Source organism: Eutrigla gurnardus (genome assembly GCF_963514095.1).
Source record: "Eutrigla gurnardus genome assembly, chromosome: 16".
NCBI classification, from domain to species: Eukaryota; Metazoa; Chordata; class Actinopteri; order Perciformes; family Triglidae; genus Eutrigla; species Eutrigla gurnardus.
Window position 1 is genome coordinate 23,746,224 of NC_139927.1, and position 24,076 is coordinate 23,770,299.

The window sequence follows — 24,076 nt, forward strand, 5'->3', positions numbered from 1 at the left end:
TAAAGTAGCTTTTTCCCCGGAATATCGTCCCCCCCTCTCGGCTCCGTTTTTTTTCCATACAGTGGCCCTGATACGCTGTCGTACAGACAAGCAGAATATCTGCTACGAGCACGGAGGCCGCCGTTATTGTTGTTGTTAGGAGACGTTGCGGGGGAAGAAGTCAGGCTCAAGGGTCGAGGAGCGGGGCGATGTCGTCAGCGTATTAGTTTTCGCCGTCCACACGAAAACGAACACGAAACGGAGGGGTGCCGTTTTTTTCTTTTCCACCCTGAGAGCTGGTTTAAAAAAAGTGTGTTTTCACGCCGCGAAAACACCGGATTCGTATGGACGGCAGGGCGAAACCCACAAGACTTCTGCGTTTACGCACTGAAAACGTTTTCGTGTGGACAAGACCTAAGATCTAGCAGGACAAGTACAGAAACCAGTCCTTTGTTAGAAGCAATTAAAAGGTAATTTGTAATTTTCACCAGAGGTGTCTCTGTACTATGATGTACTCTAAATCCTGACTGGAAGTCCTCGAGTAGACCGTTTAGAAAGTCACACAGCTGATTGGCGACTACTTTCTCAAGGATCTTAAAGAGAAAAGGAAGATTTGATATCGAACTGTAGTTTGCTAAAACCCCTGGATCTAGAGTAGGCTTCTTAAGAAGAGGTTTATTTACAACTACTGGACTGTGGCACATAGCCTGTTAATAAAGACACATTGATCATATCTAGTAAGGACGCGCTAACTAAGGGTAAGACTTCTTTCAGTAGCCTGGTTGGTATTGGGTCTAGGAGACAGGTTGAAGGTTTAGAAGAAGAGATCATTGACATTAGTTGGTTAAGGTTGATTGGAGAAAAGCAGTTTAAATATATATCAAGTCTTCATGCTATTTCTAAGATTCCTGATGTTGAGGGTAACGTGGTTCTAATTGAAGGCAAGACATGAGTAATTTTAATCTGTGATAGCTAAAATTGTATAATTAAAAAGTTCATAAAGTCATTACTACTAAGATCTCTAGGAATACATGGCTGTGACTCTTTGTCAGCCTGGCTACAGTACTGAAAAGAAATCTAGGGTTGTTTTTATTTTCCTCTATTAAAGATGAGTAGTAGGCTGCTGTGGCATTACGTAGAGCCTTCTTATACGTTTTAAGACTGTCGGGATTCTTCTAGTTTGGTGGAGTGCCAGATGATTTCAGGATTATGCAATTTTTGTTTTAATTTACGAGTTTTGGAGTTATACCATGGAGCTAACTTAGTTTGTTTTATAGTGTTCTGTTTTTGAGGAGCAACAGAGTTGAGACATTCTCAGTAGGCTTCCAGATTCATTTATAAGAGAATTGATCTGGGAGGGACTGAAATTAACATAGAAGTCGTCCGTTTCATTAAGACATGGCATTGAATTAAAGATCCGTGGAATCATTTCCTTAAACTTATCTACAGCTCTATCCGATAGTGAGAGTAGTAGCTTTTTCCTAGAGGAGCGAAGTCCAGCAGTAATAATTCAAAAGTCATCAAGTAATGGTCAGTGTCACAGCCTGGCTCAAAAAGCAGTGACAAAAGCAACAACGGAACACAAGAGTGCCAATAAATTAAATAATTTATTAACACAAGAGTTTTAACATAGACAAAAGATGAGGTGTGTTCATCTGTATAATCAGTAGTGTAAATGTGGGTGAGTGGCTGCGGTGTGTGGATGTCATGATGGATGTAAAACCAAAAGACAGCAAACCAAAATGTGCATCAGCAGGCAGGGCGAAGCGCGAGCACTGAGCTGGGCCGGGGTTTTAAAGCCTCCTACAGGACTGAGCCCAGGTGCACCCGATCAGCCTCATCACCGTCACCAGCACCTCCTGCAGGGATGAAAGGTTAAGGCCAGCAGGGCCGTGACAGTCAGATAAAGAAGAATTTTGAGGAAAGATTATTAAGTTTTTGATTTCAACTCCATAAGATAAGACGAGAGTGTGGCTATGACAGTGAGTCGCTTTATGTACACTGAAGCCAATAGAATCTATTAATGAAGTGAATGCTACACTAAGGCTGTCATTTACAATGTCCACATGTACATTAAAATCCCCCACAATAATAACTTTATCTGATTTAAGGACTAAAGTTGATAGCAACTCAGAGAATTCAGATAGGAATTCAGAATATGGACCAGGAGCATGATACACAATAACAAACAGAATTGGCTGCATTGTTTTCCAGTTTGTATGCGAAAGGCTGAGAATCCGTCTCTCAAATGATTTATAGTTTAGTTTTGGTTGTGGATTGATTGACAGGCTTAAATCAAAAATGGCTGCAACTCCTCCTCCACGTCTACTGCCTCGAGATATAAGAGTATTAATATGGCTGGGAGGACTAGCTTCGTTTAAGTAAACATAGTCTTCATCACGCAGCCAGGTTTCAGTCAGGCAGAATAAATCAATATGATTATCTGATATTAAATCATTGACTAATGCTTTAGATGAGAGAGATCTAATGTTTAAGAGTCCACATTTAATTCTCCTATTTTTTTTTACTAAATCAGAAGTGCTAATTTTAGGTTTTCATGTAAAATCCCTCTTATGTTTGATTACATCCCTACTGTCTGCTACCGTGGATCTCAAATTTGTTTCATATAGTATTTGAGCTCCAGATTTAAGCACTACAGTAACAATATAACATTGTCTGGTTCATTGAACCACAGTACTTCATTTTAGGGGGGGGACAATGTCAAAGAAATAGATAAGAGCTGGATAATAAAAGTAAAGGAATACTAGTCTACAATGGAACACTGGTTAGATTGGTGATAAGTAAAGTTATTATTGTCATAGCAATATTCAAAAAAGTGAGAGAGGTTTTCAATGAAAACCTAGGATGAAGCACTCCCCAGCACCCTGTCACTGCTTTTCTGCCACAAAAAGACACTTTGGACTCAAAGCTAAATGGACTAGTTAAGAAGGCCAACTCTTGGGTTGCCCCTAGATAAACGATGGCTAAGCTAGGATCCCACACAGGCGGTAACCTCCCGTTCTGAAAAGTGAAGCCTGGGCCAAAGTGCCTTAAACGTATTTTCTCTCTGCTGACACCTGTGGTTGTAAAAAGAAGTCAGATTGCATGAAAGTCTATAAAATCTTTCTTGATTTATTATCTCAGTAAACATTGTAAACATGAGTTTATGTCTCAATCTCTAGTTTCAAGTCTTCTTCAATACAGCATGATGTTCATTTAGTACTTTATGGTCCATTTAGAGTCAAACAGACCTGAAAGCAGGGAATGGCAATGCGTAGTTACCTTGTGATTGAAGTTGCTACCATGCTACCAATGCAATTAGCTACTAAGATGACTTCAACACTTAGCTGTACAGTTGACCTTGAATCATGAAGCTAACTTTGTTAGCAGCTTCACTCCAAGATCCAGATGGATCCAGATCCAGTAAGGTTGCAGCCTTGCTGATTGTATTTATCAGATCCATCCGTCGCTCCTCCACAGTCCAGATATTTCCTTCACATCCAAGATGCCGAATGCCAATGAGTGATGTCAGCACGACTACGCCACTCCTTACAGACTATGGTCACAACCCATGCAGGACACTTTGATAGCACTGGGCAGCTTATTGGCTTCTTCAATCCACGGTGTGTGAAGGAGAGATTATTTCCTTCATGCTGCTCTCAGCAGACTACACAGACAATTATTCACTCTTTCCTCCATTCACTCACTTGTTCATGTGCAATAACAATATCAATGTACAACGAAGTGCAACATTAATGTTCTATGCAATATCAACATAATATATCTTTGCTGTTACCAACAGCTATTTGTTCTGTTTGTATTCTTGTTCTCTTTTACTGCTGTAATACTATAAATGTCCCCGCCATGGCACTAATAAAGGCTTTTCTTAATATGTACAAATATTTCTGTTGAATAAACGATCTGAACTTGTTGTCGTGTTAGAGACACATCTATTGTGACTCATGGGGTTCACCAAGATCCAAACATGTGTCTCACCAACATCCAGTGATGAAATATTGAGTCCATTAAATTGACATTAATCTTACACCAGCTCTACTCCTCCTGTCTGTTGTTGTTGTCACATTCAAATGAATGATTGTTTGACTGTGTCTCTGTCAGTGTTTGATGGACGTCCATATATCTGTCTCTGCCAGGTATAAGGCCATCGTGAACCCCATGGACATTCAGACGTCCAGCGCTGTCTTCTGGACGTGTTTGAAGGCTGTCTCCATTTGGCTGTTGTCTGTTCTGCTGGCTGTTCCTGAGGCCATTTTCTCTCAAGTCGTCACCATGCAGGTGAGGTGTCAGGTACATCCAACCATCCATCCATCCATTCATCCATCCAAGCAACCATCCATCCATCCATCCATCCATCCATCCATCCATCCATCAATCCATTCATCCAACCATCCATCCATCCACCCATCCAACCATCCATCCAACCACCAACTCATCCAACCAGTGTTGGATGAGTAATTGTCTGTTGATTAAACTCCAATTGTCAATTCATCCTGAGATGAGTTGTTTTGTGAGTTGGATCTTCTGAATCTGTGAAAAGAAGGCAGCATTTCTCAGCTGCATTTGAAGACACAGCTACTGTGACACGTTAGGTGTTTTTTTGATTTGGTTAGAATTGTACCATCATTTGGAATCACAATTATCAAGAAAGCCAGGCTTACAACAGGTCTCAGGTCTGATAAAAAGAATCACTGGATAAAACACACCAGGTAAGATAGTGTTACCTTCGTGATGGAACATAGCTAAGTTAGCTTGCTAGAGAGATGTAGTTCACTGAGCAGTTTCACACTAAACTACATGATCCTACGACAAGCTGAGACTTTCTGCACTTTTAAATTGGCAAACATTATATGTGACCAGCCATGGCAAAACCAGGAACAAGTCGATCTCGGGGCATTTTGAGAAAGATTTGCAAATCTCACCTCACCTCACCTGGCGAGAAAGGAAACACAATGGTGCACATTTGCATCTCATTCTGACAAGCCCTCCCCCCTACAGATGTCACTCAGTGATATCTGGTATCTGTTAGCCTGCAGGGCAGAAAGTATTGTAGTGGTTTAAACAATGGTTATCAAAAGCAGTTATCATGTAGGTAATGTTGATGTAGTGTTATTTTCGTTAAGCACTTTACTGGACTGATCGGAATTAGAAGGTACTTTATTGAAATGGAAATGCTTCAAGTGTACAATGTAAACATTGGAGGGAAAAAAATCCTACAGTACAGTCAGTACTAGAATTAAGTGAATTTAGTCCAGGCCCATTCTCCTCAAAGTGTTTGATTATATCCGTCAGGGTGTCTTTGCCAATTCTGAGAAGGAAAACAAGTTTAACATCATGTGTCATGCTAACAGGCACCGTCTAAGTAGCTAGTGCTAATGATTTGGTAACTAGCCTATTTTCCTCAGGTTGGCTAGTTGCTAAACTATTAGCATCACAGTCAATTCAAACAATGCCAACAGGCCCCTTGGCACCTTACTGTTAAATCAGATGCCCACATTACGGGCCAAAAACCTCCCATTACAGCTTAGTTTCGATGTGCATATCATTTTAAAACGACAGTACTGAGCTAGCTTACCTAGCTAAGCAACGTAGATAACTTGGATGTTAACAGAAACTCACCCCATAAGAAACTGAAAAGTATTCCTGCAGACTTGGCTCCGATGAAATAAGAGGTCTGGGTGGACTTTCTTTTCGTCTGCGGCTTTTTGGTGGATGCAGTTGTTGGGACCTCACCATTAGGACTACACAATGCGGCCTACCAAAGCCTTCACATGCGGTCAGGACAAAGGAACAAAGGAGACAAAAAACTACAACCGCCATTGTAGTTTCACTTCTCACCGAGGTGCGAAGTTCAACATCACACAACTGGTGCCCTATTGGATGACAACCACAGGTACCCCAGGGGGTCCCTAGGAGCAGCCGTGAGCTATATAAACCAGCGCCGCCCTAAGAACTTCCTCTCTCCACCGTGACACGCGTTACAACAGGAGGTGAACTTTTACGTCTGCAGCATTTTTCTTTGTCCTAGGCCGCAGTCTTTCCCCCAAACTCGCTGGACGAGCAACAGACTGTTTTCCCTCTCTTTTTCCCCTGTTTTTTTTATTATTTTGGATCCTGAGGAGACCGCCGCGACCGCGCGACTCTCCTGTTTACCCACGGAAGGAAGAAAAACACTTTCTTCATCCCAGCTGCCAGCAGGACTGATAACTTCTACGCCCCATTCTTATCTGAAGTCAGCTGACTAAATCGCCGAGCCCCGCGATTTTATTGTTGCCTGCCGAAGGGAGAAAACACTAACTGTTTTTCTTCAACCAAGTTGATCCGTGAGGAAGATAACTTCTACGCCCCGCCCTCGTCTGGATTCAGCCGGCTCGTCGCACCCTCCGTCGCCGAACGAGGGCTCGCGAACCACCGTCCGTCGCCGGCGTCAAGAAACGCCATCACTGCACGGGACGGAAAACCTCACATCGACACAAAGTAAAAGGCTATTTGTCTGGGCAGAAGCAGAGATTCGATAGTGTAGGACATGCTTGTAATTCTTGTTAATGTGTTTTAAGTTTTGATCACGGACCGCCGAGTCCGTGGCTTTCTGTATTGTTGTATTCGAAGGCTAATTGTGTACCCACGCCGCTGGGTTGATTTCTGTAACGGTGTTTTTGACTAACCTCAGCCATATCCGCGAGCTCAGTAAGCGTCTACTATCAGTTAAAAGACCGGGGTCCCGCTGAACTAATGCCAGTTCATTTACGAGCTCCCGTGTGATAGTAACACGCCTCCTGAGTCTTCGAATATTGCGCGTGCATTCTCCCCCTCTCTTTGTTTGTGTCCCGCTAACACCCACACTCATACATACACCGCCCCCACACGTATCCTACGCCAGCTGTTTCCGTCTCCGGACACAGCTCCATCTGGTGGCTGTACCGGCCATCTCTCCCTCTCTCGCTATTCTATCCGACGTCAGTGGCTCCGCCCCTGAACGCTGTGGGAAATAGCTCCATCTGGTGGCTGCACCCGGCCATCTCTCCCTCTCTCTCTCCCTCTCTCGCTATTCTATCAGACGTCAGTGGCTCCGCCCCTGCACGCTGTGGGAAATAACTCCATCTGGTGGCTGTACCCGGCCATCTCTCACTCTCTCTCTCTCTCTCCACACACACACACTCCACGTGTGTCTCTTCCCTTGTTTAGCTTAGCTTTGTGTGTTAGGTAATTAGGTAATAAGGCTTTGTTAATTGCAGTGTTATTGATTGTGATCATTATTACTGATTTTAATAAATCTTAATATATTATAACTAGCGGTCTCTTGTGCTTGTTGTGTATATGTCACTGGATAACAGCAGGTTGTGAAGGCTAGTGCTCGATTTTCACACCCTTTTTAATTGTTCGATTGTTTTATACTTCTATGCCAATGATCACGATGATTGGCATGTGAGTGTAAAACCTTTATATTGAGACTGAATACAGTTTTAGGTTATCTTTTCCCTGATCCCAGGGTGGTGCCCCATATATTCATGATTATATCATAATAATCTATTAAATATAATTATTAATATCGATAATCATATTGGGGCTGCACGGTGGTGTAGTGGGTAGCACTCTCGCCTCACAGCAAGAGGGTCCTGGGTTCGATTCCCGGGTCGGCCCGGGTTCCTTCTGTGTGGAGTTTGCATGTTCTCCCCGTGTAAGTGTGGGTTCTCTCCGGGTTCTCCGGCTTCCTCCCACAGTCCAAAGACATGCAAGATGGGGATAGGTTCATTGGTGACTCTAAATTGCCCGTAGGTGTGAATGTGAGCGTGAATGGTTGTCTGTCTCTACGTGTCAGCCCTGCGATAGACTGGCGTCCTGTCCAGGGTGTACCCTGCCTTCGCCCAATGACAGCTGGGATTGGCTCCAGCCCCCCCGTGACCCTAAATACAGGATAAGCGGTAGAAAATGGATGGATGGATGGATAATCATATTGACATTAATAATTAGCTGTTGATAACCAAATCTGCTCCTGCTACATCCCCAACACAGTCATCTCCGACGTAATACTGTACGTCCGTTTGCTCTCTTTTGGCAGCTAAAGAATCCATCCGTATGCTGTACATAAGCTCTTGAGAAAGTTTGTTGCTACATGAATGTCTTCATAGGAGAGAGTTCTCCTTTCTTCTTCCGTAGCATTTGCAGTCAAAGTTACGGATTTCCTTCATTTCACTGTCTATCCCCTTGAAATGTAACCGTAGATATAGTGTCTGATGTCTTCCGCTCCAACTCCTCCGCTGCGAGGGACACGGGCGCTGTATAATTAGCCATGTGTTTCGCTTCTAACATGCAGCTGATTGTCCGAAAACATAACAACAGCGCGTGAATGGCCAACGGTAATCAGTATGAAAATGAACTACATCGCCATACACGCCCCAGCAAAGACACAGACAACGGCAGATTTCTTCCGAAACTACAAATAGCAAATGTATACTTTTAATGCAAACAATACTGTTATCTGAAACATGGAGTGGCTTCTTCATGATCTCAACTTGCATAATCTGCAAAAAAACGAAAATCACTAATTTTGAAAAAAAAAAAAGCTTATTTCGTCGTTTACGTAAATTCGTCCCACCCGACTTGTTGCTGGTTTTGCCTTGGCGGGTCACATATTTGTAATTCATGGCACAAAATATATTTGTCTCTCACTATTTATATACATACATATTTATCTGACATAAGAAGTCTCTATTATCAATATGCAGCGATTCATTAATTAAGTCCATAACAATTTACAGTTCTCTCTATTTTCTTTTTTTTTTCACATCACGTTTTCCCACGTTTCAAAGTTGATGATTAATCAAGGATCATTTGAGAAAACAAACCCAACCATGTGGATTCCAGCAAAAGCACATGGTGTAATGCTTGCAGCGTCTGTTTGTTTCAGACTGAGCGAGAGTCATCCATCACTTCCTGTTGAAGTCTCATCACTGGCTCAGCAAACAAACACCCTCCTGGCAGCTATAAACTGCTTTACAGTCAGATTGGAGAGTCAAATGGGAGCATTTGTCATTCATAACATCTGTTTTATGAACACTACTGATGTGTTGTAATGTCTCCTCTCCTACTGTCTGCCCTCTACTCTCACTTCACTCTTCTCTCTGTCTCCTTTCTCCTCCTTCATTCTTTTGTTTGTTGACTCCTCTCATCTCATTCCTACTCCTCTCCTCCCCACTATCTTGTCTTGTCCTCCCCCCTGCTTGTTGGATCTTATCTGTTCTCCCCTTTGTACTGTATGTACTCTTCCTATTGAATGTATCTCCTTCCCTTCTTCTTTCATCTCCTTCCTTTTTCTCCTCCAATTCAATTCCCTCTCCTCCCTTGTTTCCTAACATTACTCTCTCTCTCTTTCTCCATCTTTCTTTCCTCCGTTTTCTTCCTGCATCATATTATCTCCTCCCTTTTTCCTGTTTCCTTCCCTCACCCGCCTCTCCTCTCCTCCTGTCCTCTTCTTGTTTCCTTTCCTCCCTGCTCCTCCTGCCCTCTCCTCTTTACCTCCCTCTCCTCTCATGCTCTCTCTTCTTTTCCTCTAATCTCCTTTGGTACTCCACCTCTCCTCCTCATCCCCCTCTCCTGATCTCCTATCCTCCTTCCCTCTCCCCTTCCCCTCCTCTTCTCTCCCTCCCCTCTCCTCCTCCTGTCCTCTCCCCCTCACCTCCTCCTGGCCTCTCCTTTCCTCCTCCCCCTCTCCGGATCTCTTCTCCTCCTTCCTCCTCCCCCTCACCTCCTCCTCCTCCCCTCTCAGGGTCACAGGGACCACACTAACGTCACCTTTGTGAACTGCGTGCCCTACCCGCTGTCCAATCAGATGCATCCTAAGATCCACTCTGTGCTGATCTTCCTGGTTTACTTCCTGATCCCTCTGACCATCATCTCAGTGTATTATTTCCACATCGCTCGCACGCTCATCAAGAGCGCCCACGACATGCCGGGGGAGGTCAGCGAACACACCAAGAGACAGGTGAGAGACATGGAGTGAATGCATGAAGACACGAGTTGGTAAACACATTTCACCTGCTGTGTCTACTTTAACAAACATTGCACAAGGAGCTTCATCATAGTGGGGAAAGGACTGAAAAACACAAATAAGCTGTTCATTTTGAGGTGATGCTGCACATTAAACACATTTATTTCTTCAGGTAATTGTCATTTTACAGTAAAATTTGATTTTAAATATGTACATCATCTGTCAATATAAAATCTTCACATTTTATAGAGTATAGAGATATCTTTATATGTAAAATACTGTCCAGTCTATTTATATCCCTACAGTATTGATTTATTTGCTCCATTTGTTTTGTTTACTATTTACAGAACACTTGACTTGTATATAGACTTTTTATTTATTACTTTTTCTCATTTAATTTCCTAATGTATATAAATCTAGAGTGATGCAAAAATGTTTTTGGTCAAATTGGTACACATACTTGGCCAAATAAAGCTGGTTGTGTGTCACCTATGGTCATAGGTGGTAACAGCAAGCAAATTATGTGTCTGTTTAAGTCAATCAAAATATTATATAGCTCAAAACTATATTCCACATCTCCATCCTTTCAATCAATTCAGATATGGAAAAAATGTTTCCAAAAAATCATTAAACATAAAGTAAGCTCAGAGGGATCTGTCTTCCAGCACAAACAACATGTTTTACCTGATATAAAATGTTTGATTCTATAATGGTGTGTTCGTATTCAAAATGACAGACTGTAAATGACACAGTGAGTTTAGGAAAAGAGCAATGTGACAAAATATCACAATTTAATTTAGTTTGACACAGGACATTAACAGCGGTCTCCTGAACTAAAGTCCTGTGTTTGTTAGATCTGTCCTCCTCCCCTCCCTGTGTGGACCATCTCTCTCTTTATGCTGTCTGTTGCTTCTCCTCCTCCTCCACCACCCCTGTTAAAATAATTTTCCCGTAAACGAATAAATTCACCCAAGGAGGATATCGGAGACATAAGTAAAGCCGACGTCTGACTTTAATCTTGTACAAGAGGAGCAGTTACAATGCAACAACGTGTGAGGATGCTACAGAGGAAGTGCTCAAATCACTGTTGTGACTTGAGTCTTTTAAAGGCACAGGAGATAACGCGTCACTGACAGTTAACCTTCATGTAGAACACGACATCATGACTACCAGGCCTCTGATAACATTTAGGTCAGCAATGGGGATACTAAAGTAATAAACAGTTCAACACATAAAGCTGTAACCTGAACAAAGAAAACTTTAAGACATGAGGTTATACAAAATTCTTATAACAACCCCTCTCCCCCTGCTCTCCTCTCATCTCCTTGTTTCCTTTTCTCCTCTCTTCCTGCTCTCCTCCTCTCTGCCTACCCTCTTCCTCCTCCTCCACCCCTCTCCCCCAGTGTCAGTGTCAGACAGCAAGCATCACTGACCAGGTTGTATTATTTGACTCCTCAGCATTGAGGAGGTTATTGATCTGGATGGACTGTCACTAAAGTTTAGATGAAGGTGGAGCTGGTGGAGGTTAGGGTAAAATGCCATACAGTCAAATCTGAGCCTGAAGTTTAAGTTTTATTTAATTTTGCAGGGACAGTGCACATTAATCAGTTCTGGGTTAGACTACATGGATTGTTCTCAATCATACAAACTTTTTATGTATAGAAATTATGAATGCACACAACAGAATAAGTAGATTAAATAGGCTAAATTCATCTGTAATATCTTCCTTTTGCAAGAGAAAAAGAGTCTAGAAGTTGAACAATTAAACAGGATCAAGTACCTTCACCTCCCACACTCACTGCTGCTTTGCCTCAGTAAATATGTGAGCTACCAGGGAGGTTTAGTGGAGTGTCAGCTGGAGAGAGTAATCCATTTACACAAGCTCCGACTACACAGATGGAGGAGAGGTCACATTGGTGGACCTGATCAATGATGGAGGAGCAGCTGGGAGCTGCTGCTGTATCTCAGGGATTAAATATTCAGTAGAACGTGCAGCTCATCATCACAGCAACACCAAACTCCTTTAAGTGCTGCTCCCAAATATTTGTTTTTATTCAGGATCACATTTCAGCAGCAGCTCAGTCTCCTTTAGTTAGATACTTTAACGTAAATTTATGATTTTACAATACAACTATAGAACACAAAAATGCACCATGGGATGTTTCATTTATGACATTTATCGAGGCGTTCTTAGAGAAAAGGAACTCAAAAAATGTAGTTTCCTGAAGCTTCTTGGAGAAGTTGACTCTTTCCATGAAATAGATTTCAGGATGATGGGTGTGCCACCCGGTAACAACCGTCTTTCCTGAAACAGGAAACCAATACACATTGGACTGTTGCCACTGGGGTTAGTATAGCTTAAGATACTGAAGGCCTATACAGTGAGTTTAACATACCAGGGTATCTTCCAGTTATCCAGCTTAAGTAACCCTAACAAGCAGCTGTGCTGAGTGGTGTGATGAACCGCAGGGCCTGTACTACGAAGTGAGTTTAACATACCCAGGGTATCTTTCAGAGATCCAGCTTAAGTAACCCTAACAAAGGCAATCGGAGATAAGCAGTCACACGAAGCTGGTTATCAACTCGTTAAGTCAACCCAGGGTTTCCCTGTCGAGCTATGAGCGCGTGCACATGAAAGAGGCGGCGTTTGCTGCATTTGACCAATCACAAACATGGATCAGTCTACGGCAGCGTTAAATATATAATACAGGCAAAAGGCAACAGTTTCATCTGCCAAATGCAGGAAGGACAGCTGGCAAAAACTCGCGGACTGTGTGAATGTGTAAGTCGTAGTAATAGTATTAGTAGTAGTATAATATGACTGCCCCAACTTAAGGACACTAGTAGATCTGACAGATTGAAAGGGCACGTTAACTGCGCTGATAGCTCAGTGTTAGAGTTACTGCCCCATGTACCGAGGCTCCCTGCAGTGGTCCCTGGTTCGAACCTGCCCTCCGGCCGTCTTTTAAATCATGTCGTCGCTTTCTCTCGTCCCTGTAACTCTCACAATGTCCTTCCGCAATAAAAGGCCAAAAATATAACTTTAAAAGAATGAATGTGTTGCTTAAATGTATTCTTATAACGTGTATGACAATATCAGCCTAATTCTTTCAGCTGCAATCCCGGCGGTGTAAAACAGACTTGGGAGCAGATAAAATAAATATAAAAACTAGTGCTGTCAAAATTAACACGTTAATCTTTGCGTTAATTCTGAAATATTTTTTCGTTTTTTTAACGAAATTAATGCAGCTGTGTTTTGTTTACGACGTGTGCCGCAAAGCCGTTAGCCATTCGTTTTTAACGGAGTTCAGCGTAAGATTTTGGCTGAGGCTGTGGGGGGGGGGGGGATCGTGGCGAGGGACAGCCGAGGAATGTTTTTAAATTATCCCGGTAATTTGTCTGCGTGAGAAACACTAGATGTGGCGTGTGCTGCTTTGTCCTCTGACAATGTAAACAGACTGGTCTGTCTCAGTAACTGGCTGAATGTAAAGGAGGACTAAGCTGAATTGTTGTTCTATGGAGTGAAAAGGATTTATCATTCTGACTTCAGCAGAATATTTCCTTGTTCTTTTTCCCATATTTGCATGTTCTATTGTGGACCTTTTTGAAATGTTCCGTTAGTGCATATAAGAAATATGCCTTTTTCAAGCTGACAGTTAATTTTGATGGCCTTGATAGTATTTGAATTTAAATACTTCCTTTGTGTTGATTCTACATAAATTCCACCATTTTACATTTAAATATCCATTATAACATACTTTTTTCTTAATAGGAAAGAAAGCGATTAATTGCGATTAATTACGGCAAATTGTGTGATTAATTAGTTAATTTTTTTAAATCGATTGACAGCACTAATAAAAACATAACTCAAAGTGGTAAGTAGGCTGTACGCTGACAAAGACAAGTAATCCTTTCCACATCGTCAGACAGAGACAAAAGGGTTAAGCTGGTCTCTGAACACTCTATAGTTCTCCTACGAGACCCTCTCACGATCCACCGAGCTTCTTTTTTTTTATCTGCGCACCAAGAGAGCTGATTGGTCAGTAGGCAGTGTTTTTGTCCACGTTGATCTCTTATCAGGAACATAACCTGCTCCGGAGCAGGTTAGCTCCACAGCATAAGTTACCATGGCAATCTACCCCGGTAAGAAGTGAACCAGCGTCATAGGATGGAAAACCCAGGGTTAACGCTTAAGTTACCTCTCTAAGCCCAAATCCTGCTTCGTTGTACAGGCCCCAGGTGTGTAGGCAGGAACTCCAGTGACCACGCCCACCAGTGGCTTACAGATACTGTGGGGGGAAAGCAGAACACAGAGACGGACACCAAACCAAAACGCACCAAGCACACAGCAGGCACAACAAGAGGGAGAAGTATAATACAAAAACTACATTCACAGACATACCATGAAGGAGACCAGGGTCACGGTCGGTAGGTAGTGACAGATATGTCACAGACAACTACTCTTTTATGGATGCCATCAAAATCCACCGAATCTGTGACAGAGAAACGACTGAGATTAGAAATAAGTGGCATTAAAGAACTCATCCAAAGCAAAAGGATCCAACATGTCCTCTGGTCAGCTACAAAGGACTGGCAGACTGACAAAAATAGGAGCTTCTTCCCTGCTGCTTCTGAAAGTGCTGAAGGATGGAAAGTGGAAGCTTGGGCAGTGATTGTTCATAACTAAACAAACAAATGACTGTTATAATATCTGTTATTTTTCTTAAGCGAGGGGAGATAGTTAAGTTAAATTTGTTGGCGCCTTTATTCTAGACTTTACGGTAGCCAGTCATCTACCTGTAACTAGCACTGCATGAAAAGTTGGATTTTCGTCAGTTAGCGGCCCTGTAACTTGACGTGGAAGTTCAGGTTTACGACTGCAAACGGCAATTTGCAGGAAACACCGAAAACTGACGTAAATTGCCGGGAATTGACGTGGGCCTTGCTTGGCAGTTGTCCCCCCATGACCCCCCTCCCCGTAATCCTAGGGGAGGCTTTAACTGTTAACGGGACAGTGGTGAGGACCCAAATGCGGACAGACAGGAGTTCAGGTGGAATTAACAGGTTTTATTGAAAAGGTTCAACGGCAGGCAAGTTGCGGGTCTGGGGGTGTCCTTGAAGGGGGGGCAGGCTGAGGAAGGAGCAGGCAGGGGTGTTACCAGGCGGAGGCTGGTGGAAGTGAGCGGGGCCGGGGAGCAGAGCAGGCAGGCAGGCAGGCAGGTGCTGGAGCAGGAAAAAACAGAGTCAAAAAAGGTGTCTAGTTTCTTAAATTTATCCAATGCTAGAATCGAGCAGGGTACTGACGGAACAGTGGCTACGATCTGGCAGCGAGCATGTGGCAGGGCTGAGGAGAAGTAGCCTCGGTGATTGCAGGATGGGATGCAGCTGATGGGGCTCTGCTCTGTCTCAGCACACCTGCAATCACTCACTATGCCTGCACACACACACACACACACACACACACACACACACACACACACACAAGCAGTAGCTGTAACAGTACCCCCCCTCCTATGGGCGCCTCCTGGCGCCCGAACGGGCCTGTCAGGGTGGCGGGCGTGGAAGTCCCGAATGAGGGAGGGGTCCAAGATGAGCCGGCGAGGAATCCAGGCACGCTCCTCTGGCCCATAGCCCTCCCAGTCCACAAGGTATTGCCAGCCTCTTCCCCTGCGTCGTACATCCAACAGCCTCTGAACTGTATATGCAGGGTGACCATCGATCAGCCGAGGAGGAGGAGGTGCTACAGTGGGGGGAGACAGAGGACTCGAGCGGACAGGCTTGATCTGGGACACATGAAAGGTAGGATGAATGCGAAGAGATGCGGGGAGCTTCAACCGGACAGCAGAAGGGTTGATAACACAATCAATTACAAATGGCCCAATGAAACGTGGGGACAACTTTTTAGACTCCACCCTCAAGGGGATGTTCCGAGATGACAGCCATACCTTCTGACCAGGGGTGTAAACCGGAGCCACAGCACGGTGACGGTCTGCATAGGTCCGGGCTCTATTGGATGCACGGAGAAGTGCCGCCCGGGCTGTCCTCCATGTGCGGTGGCAGCGGCGCAGATGGCTCTGGACCGAGGGCACGGCCACCTCCTCCTCCTGACTTGGAAACAAGGGGGGTTGGTATCCAAGGCAACATTCAAATGGTGACATACCTAGAGAGGCATTGGTGAGGGAGTTATGGGCGTACTCCACCCATGGCAGCTCAGAACTCCACCGGGAGGGGTTAGTAGAGACCACACAGCGAAGGGCGGCTTCCAGCTCCTGATTGACTCGCTCGGTCTGGCCATTGGTCTGTGGATGAAATCCTGAGGAAAGGCTAACAGAACACCCAAGAGCAGAGCAGAAAGCTTTCCATACCCGTGAAATGAACTGGGGGCCTCGGTCCGACACAATATCAACGGGGATACCATGAAAACGAAACACATGAGAGACCAGAAGGTCAGCAGTCTCTCTTGAGGAGGGGAGTTTGGCCAGAGGAATGAAATGGGCTGATTTGGAAAATCTGTCAACAATAGTTAAGATTACCATGTTACCATTCGATGTGGGAAGACCGGTCACAAAATCCAAGGCTATATGGGACCATGGACGACTGGGTACAGGCAGGGGGCGGAGTAGACCAGAGGGGGGTTGAGTTGAAGTCTTGTTAGCGGCACAAACCGGGCAAGCAGTAACAAAGTCCCTGGTGTCCCTGTCCATGGTCGGCCACCAGAAGCGCCGCCGAAGGAAGGCCAGAGTACGGCCCACCCCGGGATGACAGGTAAGTCTGGTTGAATGGGCCCATTGGAGGACTTCAGAGCGGACCGACTCTGGAACAAAAAGGGAGTTGGGGGGGCCATTACCTGGATCGGGTTGATTCTGCTGGGCGCGGCACACACGGGACTCAATGTCCCAGGTCAAGGAGGCCACAATGCAGGATGGGGGTAGAATGGGATCTGATTCCGGAGGTGCATCAGCTGTGAAATGGCGGGACAGGGCATCTGGCTTGGTGTTCCTGGAACCAGGGCGATAAGTCAAGGTGAAATTGAATCTTCCAAAAAACAAGGCCCACCTGGCTTGTCGTGGGTTAAGACGCTTAGCCGTCTGGATGTAGGCCAGGTTCCTGTGGTCCGTCCACACAATGAAAGGCTGGTTGGCTCCCTCCAACCAATGGCGCCACTCCTCCAGTGCCAGTTTGACTGCGAGGAGTTCCCGGTTTCCAACATCATAATTTTTTTCTGCGGGGGACAGCTTGTGAGAGTAAAACGCACAAGGATGCGGTTTATGGTCAGTGGGAGAACGTTGAGAAAGAATGGCTCCTACCCCAGTCTCGGAAGCATCCACCTCGACCACAAACTGAAGATCTGGATCCACCTGGGTGAGAATGGGAGCAGAGGTGAAGCGGCCCTTAAGTTCTTGAAACGCACTCGCAGCCTGTGTAGTCCAGTGGAACTGACGAGAGGTTGAGGTCAGAGCTGTGAGAGGGGCTGCTAGGCGACTATAGTTCTTGATGAATCGCCGGTAAAAATTGGCAAACCCCAAAAACCTCTGTAACTGCTTTCTGGTAGTGGGGACAGGCCACTCAGATACTGCCTCAACCTTAGCGGGATCCATCTTCACCTGCCCCTGTGTGATGACATAGCCCAAAAAGGACACAGTGGAAGCATGGAATTCACATTTGGCAGGCTTGACAAATAACTTGTTCTCCAACAGTCGTTGGAGTACCTGACGGACGTGCTGCTGATGAGTTTCAAGGTTAGGTGAAAAGATGAGGATATCATCCAGATAGACAAACACAAACCGCCCGACCATGTCTCGGAGCACATCATTTATGAAGGTCTGAAAAACAGCAGGAGCATTTGTTAGACCGAACGGCATCACCAGATATTCAAAGTGTCCCAGAGAGGTATTGAAGGCGGTCTTCCACTCATCCCCCTCCCTGACACGGATGAGATGGTAAGCGTTTCGCAGTTCCAGCTTGGTGAATATCTTGGCTCCATGAAGAGGGGAAAAAGCAGAATCGATTAGTGGCAGAAGATAGGTATTCTTGATGGTTATGTTGTTTAGTCCCCGGAAATCAATACAAGGTCTGAGAGTGCCATCTTTCTTTCCCACAAAAAAGAACCCTGCACCCACCGGGGAAGAGGATGGTCTGATGAGGCCTGCAGCCAAGGAGTCCCGGATGTACTCCTCCAAAGCCTCCCGCTCAGGACGAGAGAGGTTGTACAGGCGACTGCGGGGGTGCGGTGCGCCCGGCTGCAGGTCGATAGCGCAGTCGACGGCCGGGTGAGGTGGTAATGATAGTGCACGATGTCTACAAAAAACAGGGGCCAGGTCATGATAAACTGGGGGTACAGAAGTCAGGTCAGCTGGCTCAGGAACTGATAGCGGTAAAGACGAGGCAGGAGCAGGGGCTGAATGCAGACAGTTGGCGTGACAAAAATTACTCCAAGAGATTACCTTACCAGTTGACCAGTCAAGTTGGGGGTTGTGTGCCCTCAACCAGGGATAGCCGAGAACCAGGGGAGAGCTGGGGCAGTCTATGACATGAAAACTAATCATCTCCTGATGATTACCTGAGACTCTGAGGAGGACGGGCACAGTCTTGTTAGTCACACGGGTAAGAAATCTATCATTTAGAGCTCTGGCAGTTATAGGCGATTCCAGTGGTACAGTGTCTATAGCCAGCTGTGCTACCATCTTGCTGTCTAAAAAACTCTCCTCAGCCCCTGAATCCAGGAGAGCACACAAGGGTAATGTCTGGTCCTGCCATATGAGGGAGGCATTGATCTGGGGTCTGGAAGGAGACTGACTACTATGACTCAACAGTAACTCCCCCACTACTGCTGAGCCGGCCCTTTTCCCGGGCGGAGTGGACAGGAGAGTAGAAAATGCCCGGTTTGGCCACAGTACAGACAGCTCCGGGAATTGAACCGGCGCTGCCTCTCCTCTGGCGAGAGTTTGGCTCGGCCCAGTTGCATGGGTTCGGGATTTGGAGGACACTGAGGAACAGAGGCAGTCGGGGGAGAAAAACAAGGTAAGGTTGATGGTGTAGTGGGAGGAGTTACCTTACCCGTCTTCTCCCTCCGACGCTCACGGATGCGGTTGTCTATGCGGATGGTCAAGGCAATCAAGTTATCCAGTCCCTCGGGCTCCGGGTGAGAAACCAGCTCATCCTTAAGGGTCTCATTGAGGCCGTTCTGAAAGGCCCCCTGGAGTGCCTCCTCATTCCAGCCACTCTCCTTGGCGAGGCAGCGGAATCGGATGGCGAATTCTGCGACAGAGCTGGCACCTTGGCGGATGGAGATCAGTCTCTTGGCAGCGTCTCTCCCCCGGACGGGATGATCAAAAATCTTCCTCATCTCTGCTGTGAAGTCGGGGTAGGAGGAAACAAGCGGAGACTGCTGCTCCCACACCGCTGTGGCCCAGCTGCGTGCAGCCCCCCGGAGACAACCCATCAGGTACGCCACCTTGGCTCGGTCGTACCTGATGGGTTGACAGGGGGAGTTTTCCCCCAGGTGACATTTTTCTGAAAGGTGTTAACTTCATTTCATCTTCATTCAAAGATATAACTTCATTTCATCTTCATTCAAAGATACACAAAACAATTTTCTTCAACAATTACTTTTAATCAGGCTTTGCCACAAAGGTAAAATGTACATTCATGCAAACAACATCACAGTCTCCTAGAGCTCAACCACTGTGCATAGTGGCATGACTACAGTGACCCTTTCTTTGGTCTTGCTTAAATGCACAGTGGATGTGTTAACCACACATCTCCCAGCAATGCGCTCAACAGGCAGAAATTATGCTAGGTATGACGTGTCTGTTCCCTGCAAGCTCCAAACTTCTATTGGCTTTCCATAAAAATGTCTGTCCGGATGGGGATGAAGCCAGGAAACTTGCGCAATAACATGTTTAAATGCAGTACCTTTTGACACAACATTAACAACTATAAACTGCTTTATAATGGCTGGTCGTAGTTCTGCTAGAGGGTCAAGGATGGGTTCATAGATCATAGATCTCGGCTGTGTTCGAAATGCCATACTAACGTCCTACTCGTACTTAATTGTGACGTAAATTTGAGTCCGTAGTGCGTTCACATACAATAGTATGTGAATTTGTGCACGCGAGAAATGCCCGGATGTATACTGCATTGGCAAGAATTTCTGAGTACAGTGGACCATGCTAAATCTACTCAACTTCCCAAAATGCATTGCGGCTCGTCTGACTTCACAAGTTTTGGATAATGGCGGACGACTGCGGTGATTCTGGCGAGGAGCCCGACACAAACCGCGTACACATGTAAGTATACTGTAACATGACTTTTATGTTTCCAGCTGACTTTTAAATCGTATTGATAATGAACGTTACTTTATTGTTGTTGGCATTGTACGTTAACGTTACAAATCGAAGGTCCAGCCGGCTAGCCTACTGACAGTAATTTACCATTTAGGGGTTAGCGAGCGCAAGCGAAGCGGAAATTGTGCCGTTTTTACCGACGTTAACTAATAATATAGTGCTTATGTTAAACCGTGGTTATATATTTACTAACGGTGATTAATAACGCCGTGCACCGGGCGCCTCATTCAGTGGGGGGAACGATGCGGAGACGTTCACGTTCACCAGCAGGAGGGATGCTGCTCTGAGAGGCTTCACTTAAGAAAATGTGGTTTAAATGTTAGAATTCTTATATCCAGGACTGCTGGAGACTGTCAGGATGATTGCGGTAAGAATATGTTCGGTGACTGCTAGCTAAGCTAAAATTAGCAAAGCAAGCCCAAGCTAAAAGTAGCTTAAAAGCTAATAGTCCAAGCTAAAAGTAGCATAGTAGCCTTGTAAAAGAACAAGAGAGAGGAACCAGTGTAACGTTAAGTTGCTTTGTTAAGTGTATGTTGTTGGTCTTTTACAGGAAGCAGTACGCCGTCTTCACAACTCGGAGACGAATTGTAGGCGCTACGAACCGGAGCAAGGGTACGATTTAAAGAATATGCTTTCATTCTGCTGTATAAGGAAAAAGATGCGTTAACAGTAGATACCGATCTTAACTGTTCATTTTGTTTTCACAGACGAACCTCGCCTCATAACGAAGCTGTGACCTCTTACTTGCTCGGAGCTTTGTCCGCAAGTCCGGATTTCTATGACGCTGATAGTGACGCCATTGTGTGTAAGTAACTTTTACTGTTTTCTTCTTCCTTGTTTTAATTTTACTGTGACTTAAGTTTTCTTATTCATACCACTCATTTAATTGTTTTCCAGCTGCCTGTAAGACATACTATGAAACGGTACGCAGGAGCTTCAGACACACACAGCCTGATCTCGCATCGCAGGCGGAAGCTGTGAAGACGTCAGCTCGGAGTCGTTCCAGGAGAAAGAGGGTAAGACTTATTGGATCCGTTTTTGGTCAATGTGACCAAACCTACCTAAACCTATTTTCAGGTGCATTAATAGATGTGTTGTGTCCATGCGCAGTGCATCGGGCAGTACTGATTGTCTTTATTGATTGTTTTACAGCTGCTGGAAGCGAGACGGAGTGTGCTTGCTGGCGATGAGGTGGACCGTTGGAAGTGCGCCACCACAGACATGATGTCTGATGAGGAGGACGGCGTCGTTGGCGGGGTGTCTGGATGGATTGTGCGACCTCCATCCTCTCGTAGCCAGGAGCTCACCGAGCTCTGTGCGACTCTACAGTCGCGATTAGAGAAGACTCCCAAGTACAGGGCCACGCACCGCAGGCGGCTGTAAAATTGACCAAATTCTGACAGAATGTCGCCAGTTCATTTATTTGTTGTGTGGGCAAATTTGTACAGTTGTGTGTTGTGTTGTCAATAAAGCTCTTTCTTTGAATACTTCCTCCTGGCAATTTTTCCTTTCCTCAATAAATTCATTCATATTTATATTTATAAATATATAAATAAATAAAAATAAATATATGTGTGTATATATATGTATAAATATACATATATATATATATAAACATATATGTATATATATATATGTGTGTATATATATATATATATATATATATATATATATATATATATATATATATATATATATATATAGTGATAGATCTGCTTACCAATCACTAGTGATTATTCTTGTTTAAAAGACCCAGTGTGACCAATAGTAACACATCTGCCAATGGGGGTGGGGTTTACATTTATAATGACTCATCAGGTTGACCAATAGTGACAGATCTGCCAACGTGGGTTGGCTTTACATTTATAATGACCAGATCTGCCAACCAATCACGAGCGATTATACTTGTTTAAAACTAGTGGTTTCATCCAATCCTGAGTGAGGATATTCAAGCCATCTCTCGCCAGGCGGGGTTTCGCCGCTATTCATATGCTAATTAGAGCCTTCGCTGTGGTTCGTTTCCGACAATTTTCGGCACAGAAACGCGGCGTTCGCAGCCTGTAAATTGTCGTTAACTCCCGAAAATTAGGGAGATTTTCGGGCGTTTACAGGGACGAAAATCCGACTTTTCATGCAGTGTAGGGAGCGCACAGTGATGACGTTCTGTGATTGTGTGCTGGGCGGCAAGCTGTTCTGTCCATAGACACATATAAAGATTAATGACTCACCCATGCTGCTGGCCAATGGCGGCCATCTTGCCACAGGCAGCACACCCACTCATAACATGAATGTCTATAGGTGCATTATACTATTGAAATAACCTTAGCTTGCTCAATTTTCAACCGATTTTCAAATGGTTTGAATTTTTATAAACATCAGAGATGTAGTTCTGATACTGCATACTTATAATGGACTTTCATAAGCTGCAATTTCAACATGTCCAAGCATCCTGAATCATAGCCACATTAATAATGTTGGTAATAAACCACACCATTTGTAAATCCGTCAAGATTTCAGCGAGTTAAGGGTAGCAGTAATAAAGGAGACTAAAGAAGTTGAATTAGAACAATTATTGGAGATCAACATGAAGTTAGCAACAACTCTGGCTGCTCCGGCTCAGGGACACTTAAGGCGGGCTGACCTTTAAGGTGGACCAGCACTAGTCATCTTTAAGAGAGAAGTTGCTGCTCTGAGTCTCTTAGCTTTTTTAACTTTAATATTTATTTTAACCTGTTAAGTCCTTGCCATAGTTTCAGAAACAAATGCCTAAAAAGACATACCCAAAGTAAATGAAGAATTGCTCCACAATAATATGGCTCATATGCATGTTCTTGGTGTCTTAGATAATGTATTCCCAGTGTCCAAAACATTGTGTCTGTTACTATGTACCTGAGTAAATTGGAATAAATCAAAGGAGAAATGTGAAATTTCTGTCCTCGCCTATTGTTTTCCCCTATTTGACAGAGGAAAACACCATGCTAACAATGATTCCAGGGACACTGATGCAACTGATCATCTTCAGCAACTCCTTTACTACAAATGTACCACATTTGATAGAATTTGAGCAAAGCCTTTAGTCAGGAGACCACCAGGCAGAAACTCAATTTGGGTTACTTCCACTTCCAAATGGAAAATACAGCTATTGTCCACACTTCAGGAGTCTACTGTCATCTACTGGAGCTTTTGGATATGAAATGTACCTTGCTTCATCAATAAAATGTATTAAAAAAAACAACAAAATGTATAATTTTGTCTCCAAATGGAGTAGTGTCATTATACCAACAAAAAAGTAATAGACCAATGGCAGTGTGCAATTAAACAATTATAAATAAAAAAAAAATATCCAAGCAAATATAGAGTAAAACCCACATAGTGACACATAGCACTTGGAGCAGTAAATGGATGTTTTCATGTCTTTATAGCCTGCATCTGCTTCTCCGTCTCCTTCTCTGTTTCCGAACCTGTCCTGCCGGTACATGGGCATGTTGGTGAGCCGACATCACTGCTGCTGTCCGAGTACGGAGAAACTGTAAATGTGACATCTGATTGCCGCTGTATCTCAGCAGAAATCTCCGCCATGTCCTTCACGGTGGTGTAAATGTTCTTTGCCATGGTGGAAAAACACAAATAAAACAGTTGCGTGTTGCAGAAAGCTTTTCCAAAAAGCTTTCTGCAACACGATGACGTGGCCGTCGGTACCCATGGATTTTAAGTCGGTATAGTAGCTTCTCCCCTTTCATTTGAC

General features: G+C 44.5%; 1 protein-coding gene across 1 annotated transcript in view; it reads left to right on the forward strand.

Moving 5' to 3' along the window:
• Positions 1-24,076, forward strand: part of nmbr (neuromedin B receptor) — a gene marked incomplete at its 5' end in the record, with an annotated part of 135,023 nt that overhangs the window by 63,954 nt on the left and 46,993 nt on the right. Inside the window, 2 exons of the mRNA XM_084031096.1 lie at positions 4,134-4,275; positions 9,764-9,979. Of these exons, the coding sequence (XP_083887222.1) occupies positions 4,134-4,275; positions 9,764-9,979 (358 nt within the window). The remainder of the gene's footprint in view (positions 1-4,133; positions 4,276-9,763; positions 9,980-24,076) is intronic.